The 23290-nt window shown below is 39.6% G+C and overlaps 1 protein-coding gene across 1 annotated transcript in view; it reads left to right on the forward strand.

Moving 5' to 3' along the window:
* The first annotated feature begins 559 nt into the window (after positions 1-559).
* The window catches only part of LOC127363751 (rap guanine nucleotide exchange factor 6), a 147997-nt gene continuing 125266 nt past the window's right edge, over positions 560-23290 (forward strand). The window contains exon 1 of the mRNA XM_051400602.1: positions 560-1019. Within this exon, the coding sequence (XP_051256562.1) occupies positions 945-1019 (75 nt within the window). The 5' untranslated portion in view covers positions 560-944. The remainder of the gene's footprint in view (positions 1020-23290) is intronic.

Below are 23290 nucleotides of genomic sequence, written 5' to 3' on the forward strand. Positions count from 1 at the left end.
AAGAAAAAAAATGTCCATTCATTTTTGCATCTTTCCTGGAGGAAATTCCAGTGCAGCAGCAGAATTTAGTTTGTAATGAATAAAGGCCAAAAATGGAAATTAGCCTTAAGTGCTGCTTAGAAAACAACGCCACCTACACAAAGTCTACATTGTTTGTTGTTGTTACCTTAAATTATAGGCTGATGTATAAAAACATAAAATCGCCCTATAAGTCTACATATACCGTAGGTCGGGTTGAGATCCAGCTCGGACAGAATCTTTAAAAATATATATTTAAAATATTTTATTAATAACGCATGCAACCGTAATTAATGAGCACAAGTGTCATGTATTCGTTTTGATATATATATAAAATATGCACAATGAGGTTTATTTAAACTTGTAATAAACCATTTAAACTATAAATTAATTTAAATCAGAATTGACATTGTGATTCGGGCTCAGTTCAGGCTCCCCTCTCGTGTCATGCCATAAAGTGCCTTATTTCCGACAGTAACACAGCACCATGAACACAGCACCATCTCCGGGCAGACAGATGTCGTCAACTCTCCGCACTCTGATCTGGAAGAGGAGGGATCTAATCCGAACTCCTGGATCTGACGGACGCTAGCTACCGAAGTGGATATTTCCTTTACCAAAGATGTACAGAGTCGAAGACAACATGTCCCACATATTTAACTTTCTGCCACACTTTAGTGGTGTCTACTCTTTTTCGGACGCGCAGTAGTTTAAAAAAAAAAGTTGAAGTTTTGTGTCCCTCCTGGAGGAGAAGGAGCTCCCCGGTAGGGTCCGTTTTTGGAGTAAACTCCATCCATGCTCGGCTCGGCGGGGACAAGATCCACGGGGATGTGAGTTTGTTCAGCTAGAGAGCAACAAGGAGACGCTTGAAGTGAGGGTTACGTGGAGAGGAAGTAAAATTCCTGGTGTGGATTTGAGCCGAAGTTATGAAAATGACCGGAGCCATGGAAACTTCTTTCAAACTGGCTTTGAAGAAACCGCCCTCGCTGCGGACAGCAGAGGTAAACAAAACTATTGTTTCTCTAATTAGCATGGCCTTGCTAATGTTAGCTAAAATCACACTGTTGCTTCACGTCGCTGTAGGAAAACTCCGCTGTCACTGCAGTTTGACTGAAATGAGTTAACAGCGAGTTGCTTTTGGACAAATGATCTAATTAGGACTTTTCCATAAAGTCACATGTTAATGAGTACACACTTATCTTTCAGTCTGTAACAATAATAAAGCTAGTTAGCCAGCTGGAAGTCCTTATCACATCAGTAGCTTTTAACTTGCTAGTGCCAAGAGTCAAGTAAAAGCATGCAGGACAAAATGTATCAGGGGCTCTGTGGTACCCAAATTAGGGTGCAGGGACCATACTGGCTCCTTGAGGAGGGGGGGTCAAGGGTCCCAGGGGTCCCAATAAAAATGTCTGAGACTTTTAGGGTAGTTTTATCATCTTCAAGTCGATAAAAGTTCAATAAAAAGGCGTTCAAGCTAAGAACTGCTGGGTTTTGGTCCTTGACACGGTTAAGTTTGGAGAAAAAAAAAGAAACCCCTCTTTAACTGCACTGCATTCTGGGCCTGCGAGTACAGCATTACTAAACAAAACATAACATCACGGCTTCCCATCACATGGCTTATGGCTAAGCCCAGGAGATAGTTTGTGTAAACTTTAGCTTGAATGAGGCCAGTTAAATTTAATCACTGCTGCTTTCTTATCCCTCCTCCTCCTCCTCCTCCTCCTCCTCCTCTGCCTCCTCCCTACATGAAGCTGTGGAAACACAGCTGGCTTGTCATTGCTTTAGTTACACTCTCTGCCCAAAAATAGCTCACTGCTGTACTCCCTTCCATGTTCAGCTGCTGGTAATAGTTTTGAGGTGCAAGCACTTTTTCAGAGCGCTATCGGAGCACAAACCTTTTTTTTTTTTTTTTTTAAAGCAGCCAGCCTTCAGCTTTGCATGACACTTTTGAAAAGGTCCCTTTTTATGGCTCTGATCCTCTGTTTGTTTTGTGGGTGCATGGGTAGGTAGAAAGCGTCTTTCACGCCTTCATAGAGGGCTTTTGTGCACACTTGAACAGACCATAACAGCCGTGTTTAGTCCACAAACATATGAAACAGTCGTAGCAGTGAAGTGCATCTGTGATTTGATCAAGCACATGAAAGGAAGCACTATGATAAGGTCACTAAATTTAGTCTCATCCTCCCGAATACAATGGAACAGTCCTCGTTTCTGTTATCCTTTTCAGGAATGCTGAACACTCTCTGCGTCTGAAACCAGTAGTAATATAGCTGAGGTGAAGGCAAGTGAGGAGAATCGTATGTTTCCATGCAGTTATTCATAATGTTTAAGGGCGGGTTGGCTATTTGACACAGATAATATGCTTTTTTTTCCTTCCAAATCAGTGCCTGTAATTGTAAAAACACATGATTGTGCTACACCTGAAGTACACACAACTAAAGCGTCTGACCTTTACTGACCTGAACAAGAAGCCACTGTTTTTATGTCTCTTTATTTTCAGTCACAGTTTGTGGTTTACTGCTGTCTCAACCTGTCGATGATGATTCATTGTACAGACTGTAAATATTAAGAATAAATGCTGGTAATGTAGCTCTCACCAAGCATTAGATAGCCAACCATCACATAGACAGACGAAATCATTAAACCTTTCCCCACTGATAAATCACACCCTCAAACAACCACAAGCAATTGCTCAATAAATCAAAACTGACTTCCCATTTTGCCTCAGCGTGAGAAGAATACAGTGACAAGATGCAAGTTTGCATAATCTCTCAGGATCTATGGAAAATGGCCAAAATCCTCCAAGAACCTCAAGAACTTGAAAAAATATGAGACGAGTTAAAAGTTGTCCTTGAAGCTGTTCGCTTGTTAGTTTGTGTTTGAGCATGGGTGTATCTGCAGACCTCCTCTTCCTCTTGTGCTATGTGTTTACCTTTAATTGTATTGGATTTTGCTAGATTAGAGATGACCCTGTGGTAAGGGAGGAGGTACAAGGCAATACATGAGTTTGCTTCTCAAAGTAACGTCTAGGGACTTTTCCCAGATTTCCAGGATGTTCCTTTTACAGTACAAAGTAGAAATTGGCTCGAGGTATCGAATGTGGAACTGTACGTCAAATGGAACTGCAATAGTGAAACGGCTGTTGTAAATAAGTGCTAATACTCTCTCGTCATGTCGGGTTTTTGTTGATGGCGTCACTCCGGATTATTCAGCAAAGTGCAAACTTGTATTTATTGTGACGAAAGACAACAGGGACGTGTCACCTGGATGTGATGAATGATGAAACACAAAGCAGGTTGCTCCCGGTACACAGATGAAAACCAAAAAGATTTTAAAAATGCACTTACACAAAGCAGTATGCCTTGTATTTTGAAAGAGGATTCAATCCTCATTTTTGTGGGAACTATTTATTGTGTCTGCACACTTTTTGTCCTGTGTAAACATACCAAATTTGAGTATGTTTGAGTATATTGTAAGCCTTTGGGTTGGGGATTTAGTGGCATCTAGCACTATAGTTGCAACTCACTTGTTTTACCCTCCCTTTTCAACCGTGAGGGAGAAACTATGGTGAAAGATGTGAATGTCTAGAGCAATTTTTTCGGTTTGTCTATTCTGGGCTTCTTTAAAAACATGGCGGTTCAACATGGCGACCTCCACGGAAAGGCAAACTGCGGTGTCTATAGTTAAAAAGTTCATTTAAAAAAGCTCATTCAAAGGTAACAAAAACCCACTTCTTATTTTCAGGTGACTATAAACATACTTATAAATATTATATTCCGTTTCTGCCAATAGATCCTCCTAAATGTTACACACTGGACATTTCAATGATTAATCATCATAATATTCCAGGATGTAAAATGTAGATTTTCTGTCCAATCAGGTGTTTTGTTTTCATCTAAAGTTTTTCCTGCTTGAAACTGTCAGCTACATTTCTTGCATGTGAACGTTTTAGACGCGCTGTAGGTACGTCAGTCTCCTGTGCAGATGCTTGGCTCAGTGGGTAATCTCTCCTACCGCAGGTTTTATGCCTCGTCAACCTTTCCCAGTTTCTTGAGTTTTCCGTCCAGCTCTTCCCTCCCTGCCTACCTTTCCCAGTGCAATGCAGACAGACAACAAATCATGCAGGGTGATTTATGGTGGTTTTGGCTGTGCGCGGTACAGATCGGACATTTATGGGAATTCCAACCATCACAAAGCCACAGGCTCCCAAGGGAAGGTGCAAGTGAGGGAGAGAGAGAGAGAGAGAGAGAGAGAGAGAGAGAGAGAGAAACGCAGACTTAAGTGGTGACTTCTTGCTTTCTAAGCAAGCAGCGGAGCCGCTATGAACAGAACAGAGGGAGGACATGCAGACCGGTGTGTGTGGTTGATGCTGTATTCTTGGAGTGTATGCAAAGAAACAGAGTTGAAAGAGGCTGTGTGTGTTTCGGCTGAAGTTACCAAAGAGGATGGGTGGTTTGCTCAGTGCTGACACTGCTCAACAAATTAAAGTTAAATACTAGTATTGGTGTATTTTCAAAAGTTTTTTGCCAGATGCCCAGGTTGCCCATCATTTTTTAACCAACTCCTGATGCCCTGTACACATAGTCAGAACAGAGATGTCTGGCTTTGTTGTTTTTCTCTCTTTAGAGGCCTTTGTCTCCCATTCATTCTTGCACAGTATGAAGAACAGCTGCCACACACCTGGAAATTGCCCAGCAAGATGATTCATCGACACATAATTTGGTTTTGTCAAGCTTTCTTTGTTTTATCATCATTTCACTGTGTCTGAGTTATGCATTGTTCACCTGGAAATGATGTGATTTAGTGAAATTATCATTCACACCTACATAAGGAATTGAGAGGCCTTGCCAGGAAATAATCTCTGAAGATGTTGCCACATCTTGGCATGTCCACATTTTCTTATTTTAGCCATTTTCTGAGCAGGATTAGCTGTTTATTATACAAAAATGCCATGGTTAAAAGTCTAATTGCATTTGCGTTCAATTCAGTTTCACATTCATAGTGCTAAATCACAAGTGATGTTCTTCTCAGGGCACTGTAAAGCAGTGTGTTCCTCTTTTCTAAAAAAACAGAAGCCAGACAGTAAAATACCTACTCTGAGGTTAGCATGTGAAACCTGAAGCCTTTTGGTTTGAGGTGTTGACTGCTTGAGAAAGTAGATGTAGGTCACAAAGCGCATATACATGAAACCGAATGTGTAGATGTTTGTCAACTAGTACAAGAACATATCCTTCAAAGCATGTCTTTAACATTACAACTCAGTCTGCCTGTCTCGTGCTTCCTTTCTTTTTGTTGTATGCATTACTTCAGCTCCCTCCAATGTTACCTAGGGCATCATTGTGTTGTTGGTACAGGATACCTCAAATACCCTCCCACTGCAATTTACTTCAGTACAATATGTCTACTCCAGAAGTAGGCGGAAATGAAGACATAGAGTACTGCCTGACACTAGTAATTATAAAACAGGTATTTTCAGCCGTGGGATCTGATTGGTCACAAGATACATTCCAGCAAATTTGGCGGGCTACGCGATAAACAAATATGTCATTACGGATGCACGTCGTTGTTTTTTTTTTTCTCAGCTGATACGATAACCGATAAGTACCTGCTTTTCATGGCCAACACCAATAATATAGTTGATAATTTCAAATTTTTTAATTTTAAAAAGAAGTTCGTAACCTTTTGTTTTCACACCTATGTTCCTATATATGTTATCCTTACAATATTTAGTTTAGGTCAGGACTAGTGTTCTTAAAATGAATTTAGTATAGTTACATAAATGTAATGGGCTGTGATTGGTGGAAAAAACCCTTTTCAGTTAAGCTGAGAGAATCATCAAGACCTTACTCAATTGTGATGTTTAGTCCAAAAACGTCCAAAAGTCCAAACCAACTTTCCAAAAAGACTGAAACTTTGGGCAAGGCACTTAATATAGGGCCAGCAGTATGATATTTGTTAAGTCTTCATCCAAATTAACAATCCCAGAACTATGGTGAGTAAATGCTCCATTCAGGGAAGTGCTCTCCTAACATAAGCGCAAACATGCATGTTCACACATACCCGAGGTGAAAACCAGTTAGACACCAGCGCCATCTTGACTGAGGCCTGAGGGCTCATCTTCGAAGTTTGGTATAGGTTCAACCTCACTGTGTCTTATTTCAGGGAGATGCATGAATACAATAATCAGTCTGCAAAAAAATTTGTTAATTGTATCTCTCTGCTCGTGGCCTCTTATTGGTGGCTTCAATGGTGATGGTCAAAAGTAGATTTTGAAAGCCAGAATCCAGAAAATGTCAACGGGGAACTCAAAATCTCAATTACTAATCCTTTTAAAGTTGTTTTCAGTGAGCCTATAAACGATGTTTTTCACCCAGTAAATAGAATGAAATCTCAGATTAGCAGATCACGAATGTGAGTTGTTGATATACCAGGGTTTTAAAAAATCCCTATGACATTTTGATGTATCCAATAATTAGTTTTATCTTTTTTGCCCATGTGTACCTTGGAACCAATTAGATCAAGGGTGACTGTACCAGGATTAAGTATATTTAATGTTTGTCGTGACATGTTTAAGAATTGTGTTATGCTAGGGCTTAGTGCTTTGCTTGGATTTCCCCCAGAGGACAAATATGTTCAGGTGGATAACTTAAAGTGTTTTTTAAGAAGACAAATGAACTCTCCAAACCAAAAGTGGTGACGGCTGTGTTAGAGCACACAAGACATGCATGTTGGCCTCTTGTAGTGATACAGATGTATCATTTTATAAAATGAGGTGTCTAGTGCTGGGTTTTGGTGAGAATCTTTAGTCAAAATAGTTTCTCAGCATTTGGTTGGTGGTTTGTCTCAGTTTCCCACCTTACTGGTGTGCTTGTGGATTAGACAGCTGTTTATGAAACTGACATCGTGAGACTGCCTGTCCCAGTGGCATACCTGTAGCCACATGACACAGCTGATAATTGACTTGTTTGACAAACATATGATCAAAGCAGTGGAAGAAAATGAGAGGACCCAGATAGGAGTGGTGCAACAGAAGTGATGGGAGACAGAAACAAGGTCATAGAGAAGGTTAAAGAGAAAGTAGTGGCTGCACGGAAAGCACGGGACAGATGCAGAGGTTAAGACCGATCTAGCCAGGTATACGAGGCTATTGCCTAAGATATGGCAGAGAGGAAGAGAGATGAGGGAAAGTGAGAGAGAAAGATACTGGCAAGTAATCAAAAAAGATGGCTGAGACAGAGGTGGGAGGGAAGATATGGATGTTTAAATTGAGAAAGCTGGAGAGTCAGCAGAGAGAGAGCGATACAGCTACACATAATCAAAAGCTGCGCTGAGAGAATAAGATGAGAGTTGCAGAGATGGTTGAATGAGGAGAAAACTTTAAATGAAACTTGTGTTGGCAGAGGGCAGAAGCAATTGAAAGTTGGAGTGAGCGGTTGTACTTATTTTATGAGGTGAATTCTGAGAGAGGCTACAAAAAAAAATGAAATTTCAGTAGTTGTAGTAGTTTTTTTTATCTGAAACCATGTCCCATTTTGCCAAAAGCAATTTACACCGTGATGGCAGAACTGTATGAAGATATGAAGATGAGTCAGCACGGTTAGCACGATACGGGATGCAGTTTGTTTGTGGGTTTGTGTCAGTGACTCGATTGGCAAGTGTCAAGCATTGATGGATACAGACAAAAACCAAGCCAAACATAGCACTGCCTTTTTAAAACAAAACAAAAACAGAAGGGCTGAATTTGTGTAGGCGTATTGCTTCAGTTACCAATGAGAAAATGAAATATAACCCAGGAAGTCCAGTTTGAGTATTGCATCCAAAACACAGCATAGTGGTTTCGAATAGTACTCCACTAATTTTACATTGCACTTCAATAACTTTAGAGTCATGATGGACAGTAAAAAGGCAATGCAGTCGAAGCAGTGACAAAACAGCTCCCAAAAAGCTCACTTCTTTCTAACTCCACACCTCCGGACCCCGCTCACCGATACTGACTGTGTGCAGCTGCCTCTGAAACCACAAAACGCTTTATTTAACTTTTTCACTACTGCAGTATTACTCTCTATGTAAGCAGGTGTGTTTGATGCATAAAAATTGATGGAGTTCCCCTTTTAAGCCCTGTGGTGAAAGATCACGGCAACGATCCTTTTACCTTTTGTCTGCTAATTGTGACGTCACGAAAAGCATTGTGCCTAGGGCTGCATCTAACAACTAATTTGATAATCGATTAATCTGTCGATTATTACTTCGATTAATCGCTTATTAATCGGATAAAAAGACAAAAACTAAATTTCTATCCTTTCCAGTGTTTTATTCTAAAAACAGCGTACTGGTCTTCTTGTGCCTTGTTCTTTCAAACAACTTGCCAAATAAAACAAAGCAAATGTTACAAAAATATTTTTTTATAAAAATATATTTACATTTTTCCTCAACACAAAAACCTTTTAAAGTCTTCCATTTAAAAAGGAGCCAAATGAATTTAACAAACAAACATAAAATAAATAATAATAAAATGTATAAAGTGCACTTCAGTTTGCATGGAAATACTAGCGCAAAGGGCCTTGCATCACCAGTTTCTTTCTCTGGGAAGGTAGGGGAATACCATTACCTGATACCTGGTTTACAAGCAGTTCGCCTCGCTCATGTTTTAATATTTTCTGGTATATCTAAGTGACCCAGGAGCTGTGTTGACATAGGCTTAGCTAACGTTAGCTACAGCTTGATGAATTGAACACAGCAGGAGAGAACGCAACGTTAGCCAGCTAAAGCTCCCGTGGAAAATGATTAGCTAACGCTACCGTTAACGTTGGCCTACCATTAGCTAGATATTGTTACTAAAGTTAGCTGCTGGCTTGTATAGCTAACAGTAAATCACAAAAAAGAAATAATAAAATGTATTAAAATCTGAATTACATAACATTGTATTGGCTGTCAATCATGATGGAAGAGTAGACAAGTTAAGTTACAGCATGTCCACCATCTCTTCTGGGGGTTATGCATTAAGCCATTTGTGGTGCCCTTACCACATTGTGCCTCATATACTGTAAATGTTAGACCCAGTGACAGGCTGGCATGAAATGGCTTGCATAATACTTAGTAAGGAGGCCATAATATTTTTGATATGACTCATTGCTGAAGTTAAGTTTCTCCAGCTCTCCCCGGGTTGGCAAAAAATGCATCTCAAAATGCATCACATTGATGCTTTAAAATATGGAATATTCAAAAATTTCTTCTCACCTTTTTCACCCCTGACTTGTTTTCATGCCTGTTTATTGGTGGCCCGGCTACATTGATCCATTATGAAACGAACTGGATATATTTCTGTCTGTTACGTTTATTTCGAAATTGGTTTTCTCCATCAAAACAGAGTCAAATCTGCCAGAGACCAACACATTATCAGCCCAGAGTTGCAACAAAGGGATACTCAAACAAAAGAGCTGGCGTGCTGAACTCATGAATGCCTATTGCGACCCAAACAACACAACAAATGAAGTCGTCGCACTCTTTCAGATGTTTACTCCAGGCAAGGTAGACGGCGTCGTCACATGAGCTGCACACGGCACGGCATTGGCTGGCTTACTGCCACCACCTGAGACATTGCCGCAGCGCATGCAGCGCATGAAGTGCATTCAGCATAACATAGTTCCAACGAATCAATGACTAAATTAATCGCCAACTATTTTTATAATCGATTTTAACCGATATAATCGATTAGTTGTTGCAGCCCTAATTGTGCCATTCTAATATGTGCTTGCGCCTAATTTATTGGCCAATGCCATTTGTTGCCAGATGATGTTGCATTGTGTTGCGCCAGAAGTTAAGGCCAGGTTCATATTTTTTGCCAGATGACACCGAGGGGTTTTGTGTGTTTTTGATGTATTGATGTCGTTCTGAAGTTGAACTTTTTCAAGTTCTGGTTGTTGGACTGGGTGTGCACCTGCTTCAAAACCACTGAAAACTTCAACAAATCTTTAATAATTCTCCGCTGTCTACCTCATCAGGACTGTGTGGGTGTGGTTTTATCAGGTTTGACACTGACCAAACAACCCACAAGCTGTCATCATATTCTAATAGGAAATTCGCTAACTGAACTCACTTCAACACCAGTCAGAAAAGCAATTTGAAATAACTAAAACTTGGCAGGAAATTGTGTTTGTGGTGAACCCTATTACTACATTACATCAGACGCTGATTGAGAAAATATGTTGTCACAACTTTTAAGTTTGAAAGTTCACGTCCAAGGTGACAACCCGTAGTTTCTCTAACATATAGCTGTCATTTTTATCATGGACTGCCAACATACCTCGACGTATTTGCAGCCGTGTTTGCTGCCTGCGTCGTCTCATTTGGCAACATTTTTGACCCAAAGAACGAGATGCCTACAAACATCTTCAAGCTGAGGCAGATTTTTCCCCAGTTGACTTTCAGTAAATCCAGCATGACGTAAATGCAGCACAACTTCACACACACCTACAGCGCACCACACACACACACACACACACACACACACACACACACACACACATGCCAGTAACAACATCAACAAACCCGAATCTGCCAACAAACGGCAGGGTTGAGAGAGAGCCTGAAATTAAAAGGATACAGAGGAGTCAGTGTGTGAAACAGACAGAGAGGGGGAAGCCAGTGGAAGACAGTGTGTTTGTGTGTGTATGTTTGTGTTTAAATGGGTGAATAAACACAGCCTTCCCCTGACCTGAAGCACTGAAAGCTTTCCTTGTGGATCCAATAAAGGCCCCTCCTAATGAGCTGAAGGGCCTGCGGACTGGAGGCCAGACAGACGCTAACAAACTGCAGTGACTCAAGTTTTGTAAGAAGGTTCTTGGTCGTTTCTGCTCTATGGTTTGTGGTTGTTGGTTTCAAAGATCTGTGACACCATTTCCCCACTATATATATTTCAGCTGCCTGGTGAAGCCTGGGAATCGGCATCAGGGCGATGTTACACTATGTTAAAGACACACTGTAACCTATTAAAGTAATAACTTACTTTTTTGTGTGCGATTTGAAACATTGAAGGCTATCAAAGGATGATTCACCTCTCCTGTTTAATAATACATTGCACACGCATTTGCAATAGAGACGAGAAGTCTTTTAGGTTGATTTCAGTGCGCTGTTTGGCAGGACAGGCTAACAGTATATGGGATACCTAAAAGAGAGTATGGCGTGGAGCCCACTCATTCAGCAACAGCACTAATTTATTAAACTGGTAACTCTTGACCTCCTTAAAAACATCTGAATGTTTCAGAGAGGAAACAGTTTCTGGAATGAAAGACTTGGTTAACAGGATTTAACTTTGTTTTGTATAACTTGAATTTAACTAGTTTACATGGTGAGTGATTTATAGATTGGCATGAATATTTAATCCTCTATAAAGGAAGGAGACATTTTGGATCTGTTTGGCACCATTTCACTTTATATTCTAGATTTTCTAGATCAAGAAATAATGCGATTAATCAAAATAAATATATAAATTGATCGAAAATGAAAGAAAACCATTAGTTTACACACACAATAATCAAGTAAAACAGTATTTCAGTTTATGCTCAGATATATTCAGTTAGTCCTTGTAAGAAGGCAATCTAGCTTGTGTTTACTGCCTTAATGATGCTGTAATCTGCATGGTTTACTCATTTAATGATGAATTTGTCAGTAAAACATAAATTTTGTAATGCCAAGTGTAAAAGCGTGGCTATTTAAAACCTGTTTTGAAGTCCCTAATTTGCACAGCAGGGCCACAACAACAGCCGGGTTTTGTCCCACTGGGTATTGTTTGAATGTAAACACGTCAGCCTTTTCCTGTGGGTACCGGCAGCCTCACAGCAGCCCAGGGTTCCCAGTGAGCATGCATGTTTGCCAGCGCATGCATGTGCATACAGTGAAGTGTGTGTGTGTGTGTGTGTGTGTGTGTGTGTGTGTGTGTGTGTGTGTGTGTGTGTGTGTGTGTGTGTGTGTGTGATGTGAGAAGTGTAGCTACATTCCACGCATGACAGCAGGCGTAAACAGGCAGATGTCGTCAGCTCTGACCTGTTTCGTGTGGGGAATGCAAGCCAAGGCTACAGGTGGACTCCCCTTGCATAGTTTAGTCAACCAACGACATGGTTACCTTGACATTTTGAGCATCAGTTGATCATTTGCTTTACTCACAAGGCTAGCTGTTGTGGCAAAGTATCCCTTAATGGCAACATTATTGTGCCAACCAGACTTAATAATATTTTCAAGGTGTTTTTAAAAAGCCAAACAATAATTGCAGCATGGTGTCTTAAGTCTTAAATTAGGAAGACTAAAGTTAAGTGAGGTTTTACTGTGAAATTAGCTTATCCCTATTACGTCAGTGTTGTGCTTGTGTCAAAATTTGAATGTTTATGTGAAATGTAATGATGTAAGGCCGCATTATATGAGACAAAAAAGAACAGTAGCATCATATGTTTTTTGGTGTTTATGTGATAATTTATTTCACCAAATGTTTGAAATGTTATTGCTAAAATATTATATTATCCAGCCCTAAAGGATTTTCTGTAAAGGAAAAGGCCCCATACCAAAAGTCTGTAAGCAGCGCAGAGTAAAGTTGTTTCTCTTGACACAAGAAAACTCACAGGCTGCATAAATAATTTCATAATAAAGCAATATTCCACCAGATTTTCACCTACATGTTGAAACGAGAGTGAGGTTAGAAAAATCTCCCTGACCGTTGACCCGTCAGAGACCTGGTTAATATAAACAGTTGTGGGATTCCTTTCTGTGGATCCGCTGTGCTGGAAAAAAAAGCCTGATCTCGTGCTCCACAGAAATGATCCAATCCCCTCCTCAAAAAGGCACAGTTTAAGGAACTGACAGAATCTGGCTGAGATTTCCAGTTCACGTCAAAGCAATTATGACTTGCAGCACATTTACAACTCCCTCTCTTTCGCAGCCATATGTTGTATATTATCTATAGGCACGTCTGTGTGAAAGAGCGTCTGCAGCCCGGACATCGAGCTCGTCGCCATCTGACTTCGTCCATGTTATCTGCCACGGGAACTTTCCAGTGATGTCGCCATCACTGTCTATATTCCTCACAGTGGTCTTCATCATCACCATCACTGTTTACATTTATGATGTCTTATTTATTCTCCTGTACAGCACTTTGGTCAACTTTGGTTGTTTTTAAAGTGCTTAACAAATAAAGTTGGATTGGATTGGATTGGATATAGTTTAGTTTTACACTGGTCTCTTGCATTGTGTAAAGCTATGCTGTCTTTGCAGTAAGCAGAGAAGGTGTTTAGTATCTCTCCATACCAACTTGACACAGAAACTAATTCTCATCGAAAAAATGTCAAACTGAGATTTAGGGTTCTAGGTCTGTGTAATATCACCTGAAATCAATATAAAGATTAATAGTCACCCTGGTAGCTCACCTGGTAGAGTGTGCACCCTATGTACAAAGGCTGAGGCCTTCCTTTGCTGCATGTTGTTCCTCACTTGAGATGTTCTGTCAAATAAAAGCAAAAAATACATTAAAAAAAAAAGGATAAAAGAAAGTATATCTTTTTAAATACACTTTTTTAAGATTGTCTGTCCTCGGATTGAACCTTATTAGTTATTTTGACTGGACACTAAACCAAAAAGCACACATTATATCTCTGAGTAACCCAGTCTCTAACCTAGAGTTGTCCTATCTATTCGGTAAAAGGAGCTACCTAGTTTTGCCTACCTAGCATTGAGCTCTTCTAACCGTGTGAATACGAGATAACACTTGAGGTCAGTTTCAATCTGCCACCATTGAGGTCTATATGGCAAAACAAACCTGTTCCTGGCCCAGATATCTCTACAAGCCACAGAACAACAGGTAAGAAAAATGCAAAGAATCTGTTTCAGTGTGTTAGTCATGTGGCTTCTTGTTCTTGGATTTTTGACCTTAAGATTTTGAATACTGTTTGTTGCACTGCAATAAAACATGTTCCCTATGTGTGGAGGCAGGCTGTATGTAGGTTTCAAACATCCTGCCCTGTAAATCCCTCTGAGGACTGGGCTGTAGTCAACAGCAGCAGCATTCCTTGTGGTAGCCAAGCAGTGCTGATACACGAGGGAACGCATCCTGGCAAAAGAACTGATGTGCTTTCCTATTTTTAAACTTGTACCTGCCTCTTTGTTTTGGCCAAGAAGAGAAAAAATGTCAAGAACAGGGCAAGGTTAGAGCACAAATTCTCTCCATATGTCTGAGCTGTTGAGATGAGTCAGGACTTTGAAGACTAAAAGATTAAAAATGCCACTCTGTGTTTGTCTGCGTGGCTATTGTGCGTCATTTCCACTGCATGTGTAACCAGTCTGTGAGTTGTTTGAGCTATATAAAGCAGTGCTGCACACAGATACAATGAAAGTGATTACGAGCTGATATAGCTCAGTATGTTTTCCTTTTCAGTCAGCACATTTTGTATGACAGTTGGGTGTCTTCACTGGTTTATATTTATTTTTACAAACAACATACATTACTAGACATAAAGAAGACCTGCTTTTTATCTCTGTCCTCAAACTGTCTTTTAAGGCTGTGACATGTCATGAAGCACATGTGTTCTGTGTTGGTGTGAGAGGAAATGACTGGTCAGCTTTTGTATTTTTAATCCAGAAAATGGAAAAACTAGCAACATGTTTCACACCACTGTGAATCTCTCTAAATTGTCTCATCATATGCTTAGATTTTTAAAAGTAGAATCCGAATATGTCTAACATTGAGCTTTTCATCATGTCATTGTCAGCCGAAGGTCTTTAATGGACCATTATTCAGATGAAGCTTCAACTCCTGACTCGAAAAATGCTTTTACTTGGTTTGAGTCTTCTTGTTTTTTAAAGTTTTTTGGAGCTCTGCCTTTCACACGTTTTTCATGGATTTGGAAGCCACTTTGTAGTTCTTGGCAGAGTGCACAGGTAGAAGGTTATACAAAGAGGCCCACCTGCTACACATCCTTCAAGACGTTGTATATATTCTTTAACTTTCCCATTCTGGGACCATAGAAATGTAGTCACACCAAGGGATTCCATCTCAGTTACTGTTATTCTTGAATGTGGCCGCACATTATTAGCAGCAATGACCTGTTTCTGACCTTGATCCATAGCATCAACTTTTGAAAGGGGCAAATACTCTTCCTCTGTGGGGGCCTATGAATACTTTTGTCTACACACTGAAAGAACTTTGTGAGTAGGCTCTTTAGTTCTGCTGCAGAAGATGACCCCACTCTTCCTCGTTCTACTTCTTGGCTGTTCATCATTGCACACAAGTATATCAAATTTGCTTTATAATGTATCGTTGAGCGATGACATGAGCACATCATTTTCGACCAAAGTTAGAATAGTTCTGGTTATCGCACGAGAGATTTCTGAATTTGTCTTTTTGTATGAGGTCTTCCCGCTGGTTTTAAGTAGTTCGCAGTTAAAAGGGCAGGGCTTGGATGGAAAAAAGTGATGATGGCATGGACTTTATATAAAATTTAGCAGTATTTGAATCAAAATCTGATGTTTGCAGTTGTGTGGTTGTTTATGTTGCCAGACCATAGTCTGCAAAATCTGATCACAGCAGAACCCACACAGTCCTGATGAAGCGGATTAGCCAGGTTTTTGAGTATTAACTCTTAATAAATAACTTCATATGAAAGCAAGTTTTCTAGGGCTAGACAACTCACAGTTTTTCAATAAATTGTAGTCATAAGAAAACTGAAAAAACTTTGCCATTGAGCTATAGGGAGATGTACAGTTGAGTGGGTAATGGATAATGGGTACTAGTAATCTGTGGTTGTTCAAACATTTCCAACTCGTGGTCTGGAGATTGTTTCTATTCCAAACCTTATATCTGGTTCATCAAACACAGAAGGTGTATCCTGAGTTTACGAATCCATCTGTCACTAGGGGATCACAAAAAATATTACTTCCTGCTCAGCTGAGATTTTGAAAGTCTGCATCAACCGTCTCTACACATCCATTTTAAACTGACCGGCTGCCAGCAGCTCATATTGAGTGTGATTGAGTCTGGAGCGCTCACAGAAGCAGCGTTGTGGGAGGCCCACAGATCCCACTGTGGAAACACTGAGTCACTGTCCACATCACAACAGAAACCATGGGCTGCTGACTACCGTCTGACCTCCGCTTCCTATTTGGTTCTCCAGCCTAACACCTCTCCTCTTTCTAAACAAAACCAGGGTGCTAATATGTTAGCAGCCTTTTGGTTAAATAGAGAACAATCTTTTAAATTGTGTTGTTAATGTTTTGCTTTTTATTACTTTGTGTAATATATAGTTTGTTGCTGTCTTAACAAGTAAGTTTATAGTAAAGTTAACAATTGTCCAAGTCCTTTCTTTTGTGATTGACTGGGTTTACAATTTTTTATACACCTCTGTTTCTAAAGCTTGAATACATCAGATAAATATTTTGTCTTCAAATATGATCTGCTTTATTTCACATACTGTCCTTATACTCCTCCCATCTCCACACATGCCTCACACTGGGTGCAGCAGCTTACCTTATTTTAATATTCAAAAACAGAGATACCCTGATCTATTGCAGGTGGAGCTAACTCTGCACCTACAGATAAGGGATCATAATACAGTGTTTTGTTAAGTTAAAACAAGACACTTGCTACAAGGGCTTGTACTGACAACATTCCCGTCAGAGAGATTGACGTCAAGCCAATTTGCCTTTCCCCTTCTCAGACATTTAACAAGAATGAAGCCAGGCTGGAAATGACAGAAGCAACTTTCCTTTCACCTTGATATTGCTCAGTCCTGGTGTGCTTGTGCACACAGTCATTTGTTTACTGGCACACTCTTACCAAGTATCAGAATTAAGTATACAGTACAAACAAATTAAATGCATAGAGATATGTGCTCGTCCCATTGGTTCAAGGAGGGTTTGACCATCTTAAGTGACCTCTGTATACACTTACATGTTACAGGGATACAAGCTCATTTTATATATGTATTTAATCACGGTCTTTGCAGGTTTGGGCAGTAACCAATCTTCCACTGAAGGCACATGTAGCCTGCATGGAATTCAGCAGTATGCAGCTGGAGGCTAACAGTGGGATTGAGCAACACTGTATGGTTAACCAGAGTGGGAGTACATGAAATGGTTTGTGAGCATGATGTAGTTTCCCGAGGCACAAGTGGCTTATATTTACAAAGACTGATGAGTAGCGCATGTTGTGCAAACTGTACAAGGTGATGATAAAATGCATGTGACTTAATGACATACGTAGTTGGTGCAAGCAGTATAAGACGGCAGTGGGAATGCAGGTAGTGTTAGTGTTGAACTATCCATTATTTTGACTCACACTCTTTTACTCCATCCCTTGTCATCTACTCAGTTGCTGACTTGCTCAATTTTTTAATCATTTTCTTACTCACCGGTTCATTCAATCAGTTGTTCATTCAGCCCTTTGAATGCTCAATTAGTTATTCTCTCACTTACATTTTCACATTTGTTTGGTCTGAAATTTGTTCATGTATGATTCATTTTCCCACTATGCTTACTCAAGTATTTCCTTTAAGTCTTTCACTTACAGAAAGTCCTCTCGGTCACTTTCATGTTCACTCATTCTGTGGATCATTATCTGTTGGCTTGTCCCGTCAACTCCTTTGCTGACAAGTTCAAAAAGAATGTGGAGTGCTCACCTCTGGAATGCTGGGAATGTGACAGCTGGATTTCCTGCCCGCCTCACCAGCACGATTGTATTAAATAGTGAATCCAAACATGGTGGCCCATTGATTCACAGTGAAAAACTGTGCTCTCGTGCACATTTTTCAAAATAATACTGTATTTTTATATGGCTCTTCCTGTCTTTTACTTATACTGTATATTTATCCTTATTATTCAGATTGAAATAACTGTATGTGGCAATGGACAGTGGATTGGGTGTGGGCTTTAGTGTGAGAGACAGATTCAAAAAGACTGTGTTAGAGGGCGAGAGACATGGAGGAAGGAATGCAGTCATAGGTTGAAATGACGCCTTAACAAAGAGTTGTATTTAATGAAAACCTGCTTATCTCATTTTAGGCCTGGTGCATTGCAGATACATAAATTACTTAACTAAAACTACACGATTATATAAGTTATGGGAATTTATTATTCCCATTATTTATATGGTCTAGCCTTCAATATCAGTGTTTTTCTACCCTCACTGTGTGCACCTACAGCAATGCAGCAAGCTAAACGCTTTTTCAATAAAGGTTCAAGACAGCAATTGACCTTTTACGTTTTTACTGTAAGCTATTTAATTTTACAACAAATTCAGTCATTGTGTAACCATTATCGGATCTAACAAAGAGTTAGACCAAAGGTATTATAAAAATGAATTGGTACAGTAACAATAAAATTGGATTAGGAAGAAACACAGTAAGTAAGACTTGAGTTGTTTAAAAAAAAAAAAAAAGGAAAGCAGAATGCCAACATCATCTGGTTCCAGCTTCTCAAATTTTTATATTTCCAGTCATCTTCCCTGCTGAAACTGAAAATCTCTGTCTGTGGTTGACTGTTCGTCAGACAAAACAACACATTTGAAGACTGAACCCTGGGCTTTGGGAATTTGTGATCGTCATTATTTAACCATTTTCTGCCATTTTATAGACAAATGACATTGATTAATCAAGAAAACATGCAGATGAATCAATTGTGAGAAGAATAATAGTTAACACAGATACACAGAGTCCAAAATGGAGTAAATGTGAAACAGCCCAACAATGAATTAACTGTTGCTTAGAATGTTGTATTAGCAACAGATAACTAGTATAATGGAGAGCTTGCTTTGCAGTAAATTGATTTGATGATTTAGGGAGTAGATCAGGGCTTCCTGTCAATATTTGCTTGGTTACACTTCTGACAAAAGACTAGGTGCAACAATGTCCGTTAAGCAGCAACTATGGACTGTCCCAGTAGAGGTTACTATAACAACTAAAATCAAACAGCTGGTTGCAGAATACATTTTCATATGGGAGTTCTAAATCATATCGTCCTTTTGAATATGCATTTTGTTTTAAAGTAGTATGATTTTTTTATGCTTCATGTTTAACTACTGCTGCTCTTATCTGCACAGTGCTGGCCTACCCTTTGACATGGTCAACATTTATCACACACTTCTATCAGATGAAATCATGGCCGTTCATTCCGTTATTCCTTATCAGACAGTTACACAGTTTGAACCATAACAGACACATTTACCTAAGTCCAGTATGTGTAAATGTGCATCCGAAGGGCACTAGGGGAAAAGAACTAGGCCACATATTCTTCGTTTCCTACTACACTCAAATTTTCAAAAGTATCCAAAGCCCTGGCATTAATTCATTTAAGCATGTAATGTCTGATTCAAATGTAAATTTGCAAATATCTCTACAAACTCTGCAAATGTAATTGAATTGATTTCTTGGGCCTTACATGATTTCCAAAAAATTGCTATAAAAGCATTTCCTCCTTTTCATCGTAATCGTAGCTCTAGGATAGTTGCAAGAAACTGCTGACCTAAGATCAATGAGTTCAATTACTTTTTGCAGGGATTAAGCTTACAGATGGTTTTGATGATGTATGGATTTATATGTGACAAAGCTTTCATTTGCAATGATTATACTGACTGTCCTAGATACATGCTTACTCAGTGTGAGCTACATCTTTACTCAGTGTGAGCAAACTCCTGAATAACTTGAATATGAAAAAGAAAACTAGCTAGCGGGAGGCCTATAGTTGGAGTGGTGGAAAAATGTGTGCTCATGCACTGTAAAAAGGGGGCAGTAGCAACAGGTGGTCTGAAAGCTACCATTTTAGGGATTTCAGGCACACATTTCCATGGATACCCAATGAAAAGGTGGACTATCTTGCAAGATTAAAACCCAACTAAATTGTGCATTCACTTCAACAACACAATCTAATTCAAAATCCAGGCTGATTCCCACCCTTCTGCTGTCATTTTTAAACAATTGATCCCCCTCAAAGTGTTTTCCCTTGATGTCATGACAAACAAAGCAAAGGTCATGACCTGGGAAGTGACTGTGTCTGCTCCCAGCTGGAGGTCCAGGTACCCACCCAGGCCACTTCATTGATAAGGGTCAGATCAACCTCAATGGCCTCATTGACACTGTGTTTAGCAGAAGGATGAGTGGGGCTGTGCTTCATGAGAGGAGGTCCATTGACTCAGCAACTGTGAGCAGACAGAGCAGTTAAGTAGGCATGTCAGGGGAACAGATGGAGACAGATTGATCTCTCCATATGGAAACAACTTCCACACACACATCCTTTGAGACGGATAAAGTGAGGTTAGGTTTTAGGGATGTCGGTGATCACTTACTGTATCTGCCATCAACAAAAAATGTGATGACTATGCATGGCGGCGTCTGATACATGCGGTAATGCGCTGTAGTACTTGAGTGTCTTTTCTGTGGGAGACATTTGCCTTCAGGTATGCATTCTCATAATATTGTATATTGATATGCCTGCTCGTTTACAAAGGAGTAAACATTGGTGCCCCTTTTTCTTTTTCTTTTCTCACAACCTACCAAATAACCTATTCATGCATTTTCTAAAATGCTCATCCTGTTTAGCGTCACTAAAAGGCATCTGACTTCATAGTGACTTTCCACTTGAAAATATCAACAAGCACCACTGTCTGTAAATTACCTTAAAATAACAGTTCCTATATATCAGCAACTATTATATTGAAAATGCTATTAACATTTGTTGACCGAAGATAAGAAACAGAAAACATTGTGATCTGTCTTCCTAAACCTCTAACCTAAAAGCCTAGAGTTCTGCTAAGTAGAGTTCTGCACAGCCTTAAAACCGAGACATGACCCTGACCCTGGCCCTTACTGGCGCCTTTCAGACCCGATGTGACTGAATCCACTTAGTACTGCTGATTTTGCAACCCAATCCGAGACTGAGACTGTATTTCTTTTACAAAAAGGACATTATATGCCTACTTTGGAAAGATTTTCTCACAAGTAAAAACGAACTCACCTGAAAACAGTAACAGACACTAGGGCTGCAGCTATTGATTAATTAAGTAATCGAGTATTCTATTGATTATTCCGTCAATTTAATTAATTGAATAAGAAATACTTTTGGTTTATTAAAGCAATAATAGCAACATAGTAATAGTAAATATACAATAGAGAAAATAAAGCAGGTCTTTTAAATTGGTTTATTAGTATTATTCTGCTAGGCTAGTTCTGTTCCACAACAGACACTCCGTACAGAGTTTTGAGTTTGTTTGCTTGAAATTGAACTGAAACTTTGGGTGTTGTGCGACAGTAATTGTGCAAAACACAGTGCGCTGTATGGGTGTACATAATTATATAGATTAAACGATGCCTCGATATAACAAATTTGCATCAATGTTTTTTAGTAATTGCTTAACTGGACACTGAATAGAGCATGGTGGCCCACAAACACAGACCATAACTTGTACTAGCTGAAAAGCCATAAATGGCAATACACATAATACAGACAACTACCAGCATGTAAAAATATAGTATCTCAGAATATTAACTTTTCTTCTTGACCAGTTTCTAGTACTGAATTCTGCTGGTGTGGGTCGGTGTGAGTTTGCTCATTCGGGCTGTACACATTTATAATGTAATATAATATGATATAATATAGTATAATAAGAGTCATAATAGTCCTGTTCGGAGCCGCTGTAAATCAGCTGGCCTCTGACAAATAGGGTTTGGTGGTGTTCTTGTTTTTCTGCGACTATCTGACTAACGAAAAGAATTTTGACTTTTCTCAGCGACTAAAGGTTAAGTTGACTTTTCGGGCCAGCCCTACTGGACTCTCACACATTTATTTTGTAAACTTGTAGTATAGTTAGAGCATTTTCTGTCATTCTAGAGTGAGTGATACAGAGGTATGGTATTGAATTTTGTCTTTTGCCTCAGTTTGCCACAGAATTGAAAAGCCAGAAAAACACTGCCCTTGTGTAAACTATTCTGCTCTTCAGAAGGGCATTTAACCCTCCAGTTGCCTTCCTTATGTGGCCATAAGTAGAAATCTGATGTACTAACATGTGTAAAATCTTATATTTGCTTTAAATGCTTCTGGATTCTATTTTTGTCTGTCTTGTCTTGATGCTGTTTGCACCAAGACTAGATGCACCACGATCAGATTTGTTTTTCATTGGGGTGGTCTGGACTCCATTAGCCTTTTTCACTCAACTGGTTTTCAAGGCGGAAACTATATTTGTCCAAGGGCTGAGAAAGTTTCAAGTACCTAGAGTTGAGTGAGTGAGAGAACTCTTTTTTTTGCCAGCCTCTGGCCTAATCTCCAGTTGGTGAGCTCAGTCAAATAGTCTACCGCCCAGTCAGTCCTCAGTTAAATGGAAATTACATTGGGTTATGTCTACATAGATAAGAAGCCATTCACTGGCAGGGATTTGTGTGTGTCTCAGTGTAAGGTCGCTGAAGGTTTGGCTGCTGGAACTTAAGCAATAACATAGTGTGGTCCAATGTTGTGATTCAACGTGAGACACCATGATATTTTCAATGCGAACATATTCAAATTATATGTGAATGTTGGCACATGTTCATTCACAGAGTTATTGTTGTGTCTGGGGGAGACAACCAGAACAAGTGGATTTTGACTATCAGTTTGTTTTGATTATGTATATTGTGTTTTTTCCTGCATCTATGAACATTTTATTTTATCATCTGTACTGAGAATACAGTTTCCAGGCTAGGACTTAACTGCTTACAATCTGCACTAAATCCCTCGTCAGCCCCTTTGCCCCCCCCAACATAAATAGTGGCTTTTATGCCGAACAGGAAACCTTTTCAGGATGATTGCTGTTTTTTCATCTAACCAAGAATAATGAAGCATACATATGAGTCCCATTTATTTAGTGTTTTAGTAGTGGTTAAATTTCGCTGATATTTGTACCGCTCTCACCAGAGCAACCATGCATTCCTGGTTCACCTGGTTCGTACATGACCCCAGGGGCTTCAGAAACATCTAAAGCTTGCATGAAACCAAACCAAACAAAAACAGAGTTAATTCTTCAGGTTAACTAAAGCTAGCAAGCTCAGCTGTGGTGATTTCTGTCTTTAGAGTCTCATACCGTTTCCCATGCAATATCCAAAATAGTTTGAAAGTACAAGGCTACGCTTCTCCGTTCTGTTTTGGATTTATGGCACTGCAGTTTGAGAAGCAGAGCAGAGCTGCCTGTCTGAACAGATTGGTGAAAGAGATCAGCTATCTGTTCCATATCTTGGCTATCTGACAGCCTGCCTGTGGCTATGAGCGAAAGTAGACG

This window comes from Dicentrarchus labrax, unplaced genomic scaffold (genome assembly GCF_905237075.1).
Source record: "Dicentrarchus labrax unplaced genomic scaffold, dlabrax2021, whole genome shotgun sequence".
Classification (NCBI taxonomy): Eukaryota; Metazoa; Chordata; class Actinopteri; family Moronidae; genus Dicentrarchus; species Dicentrarchus labrax.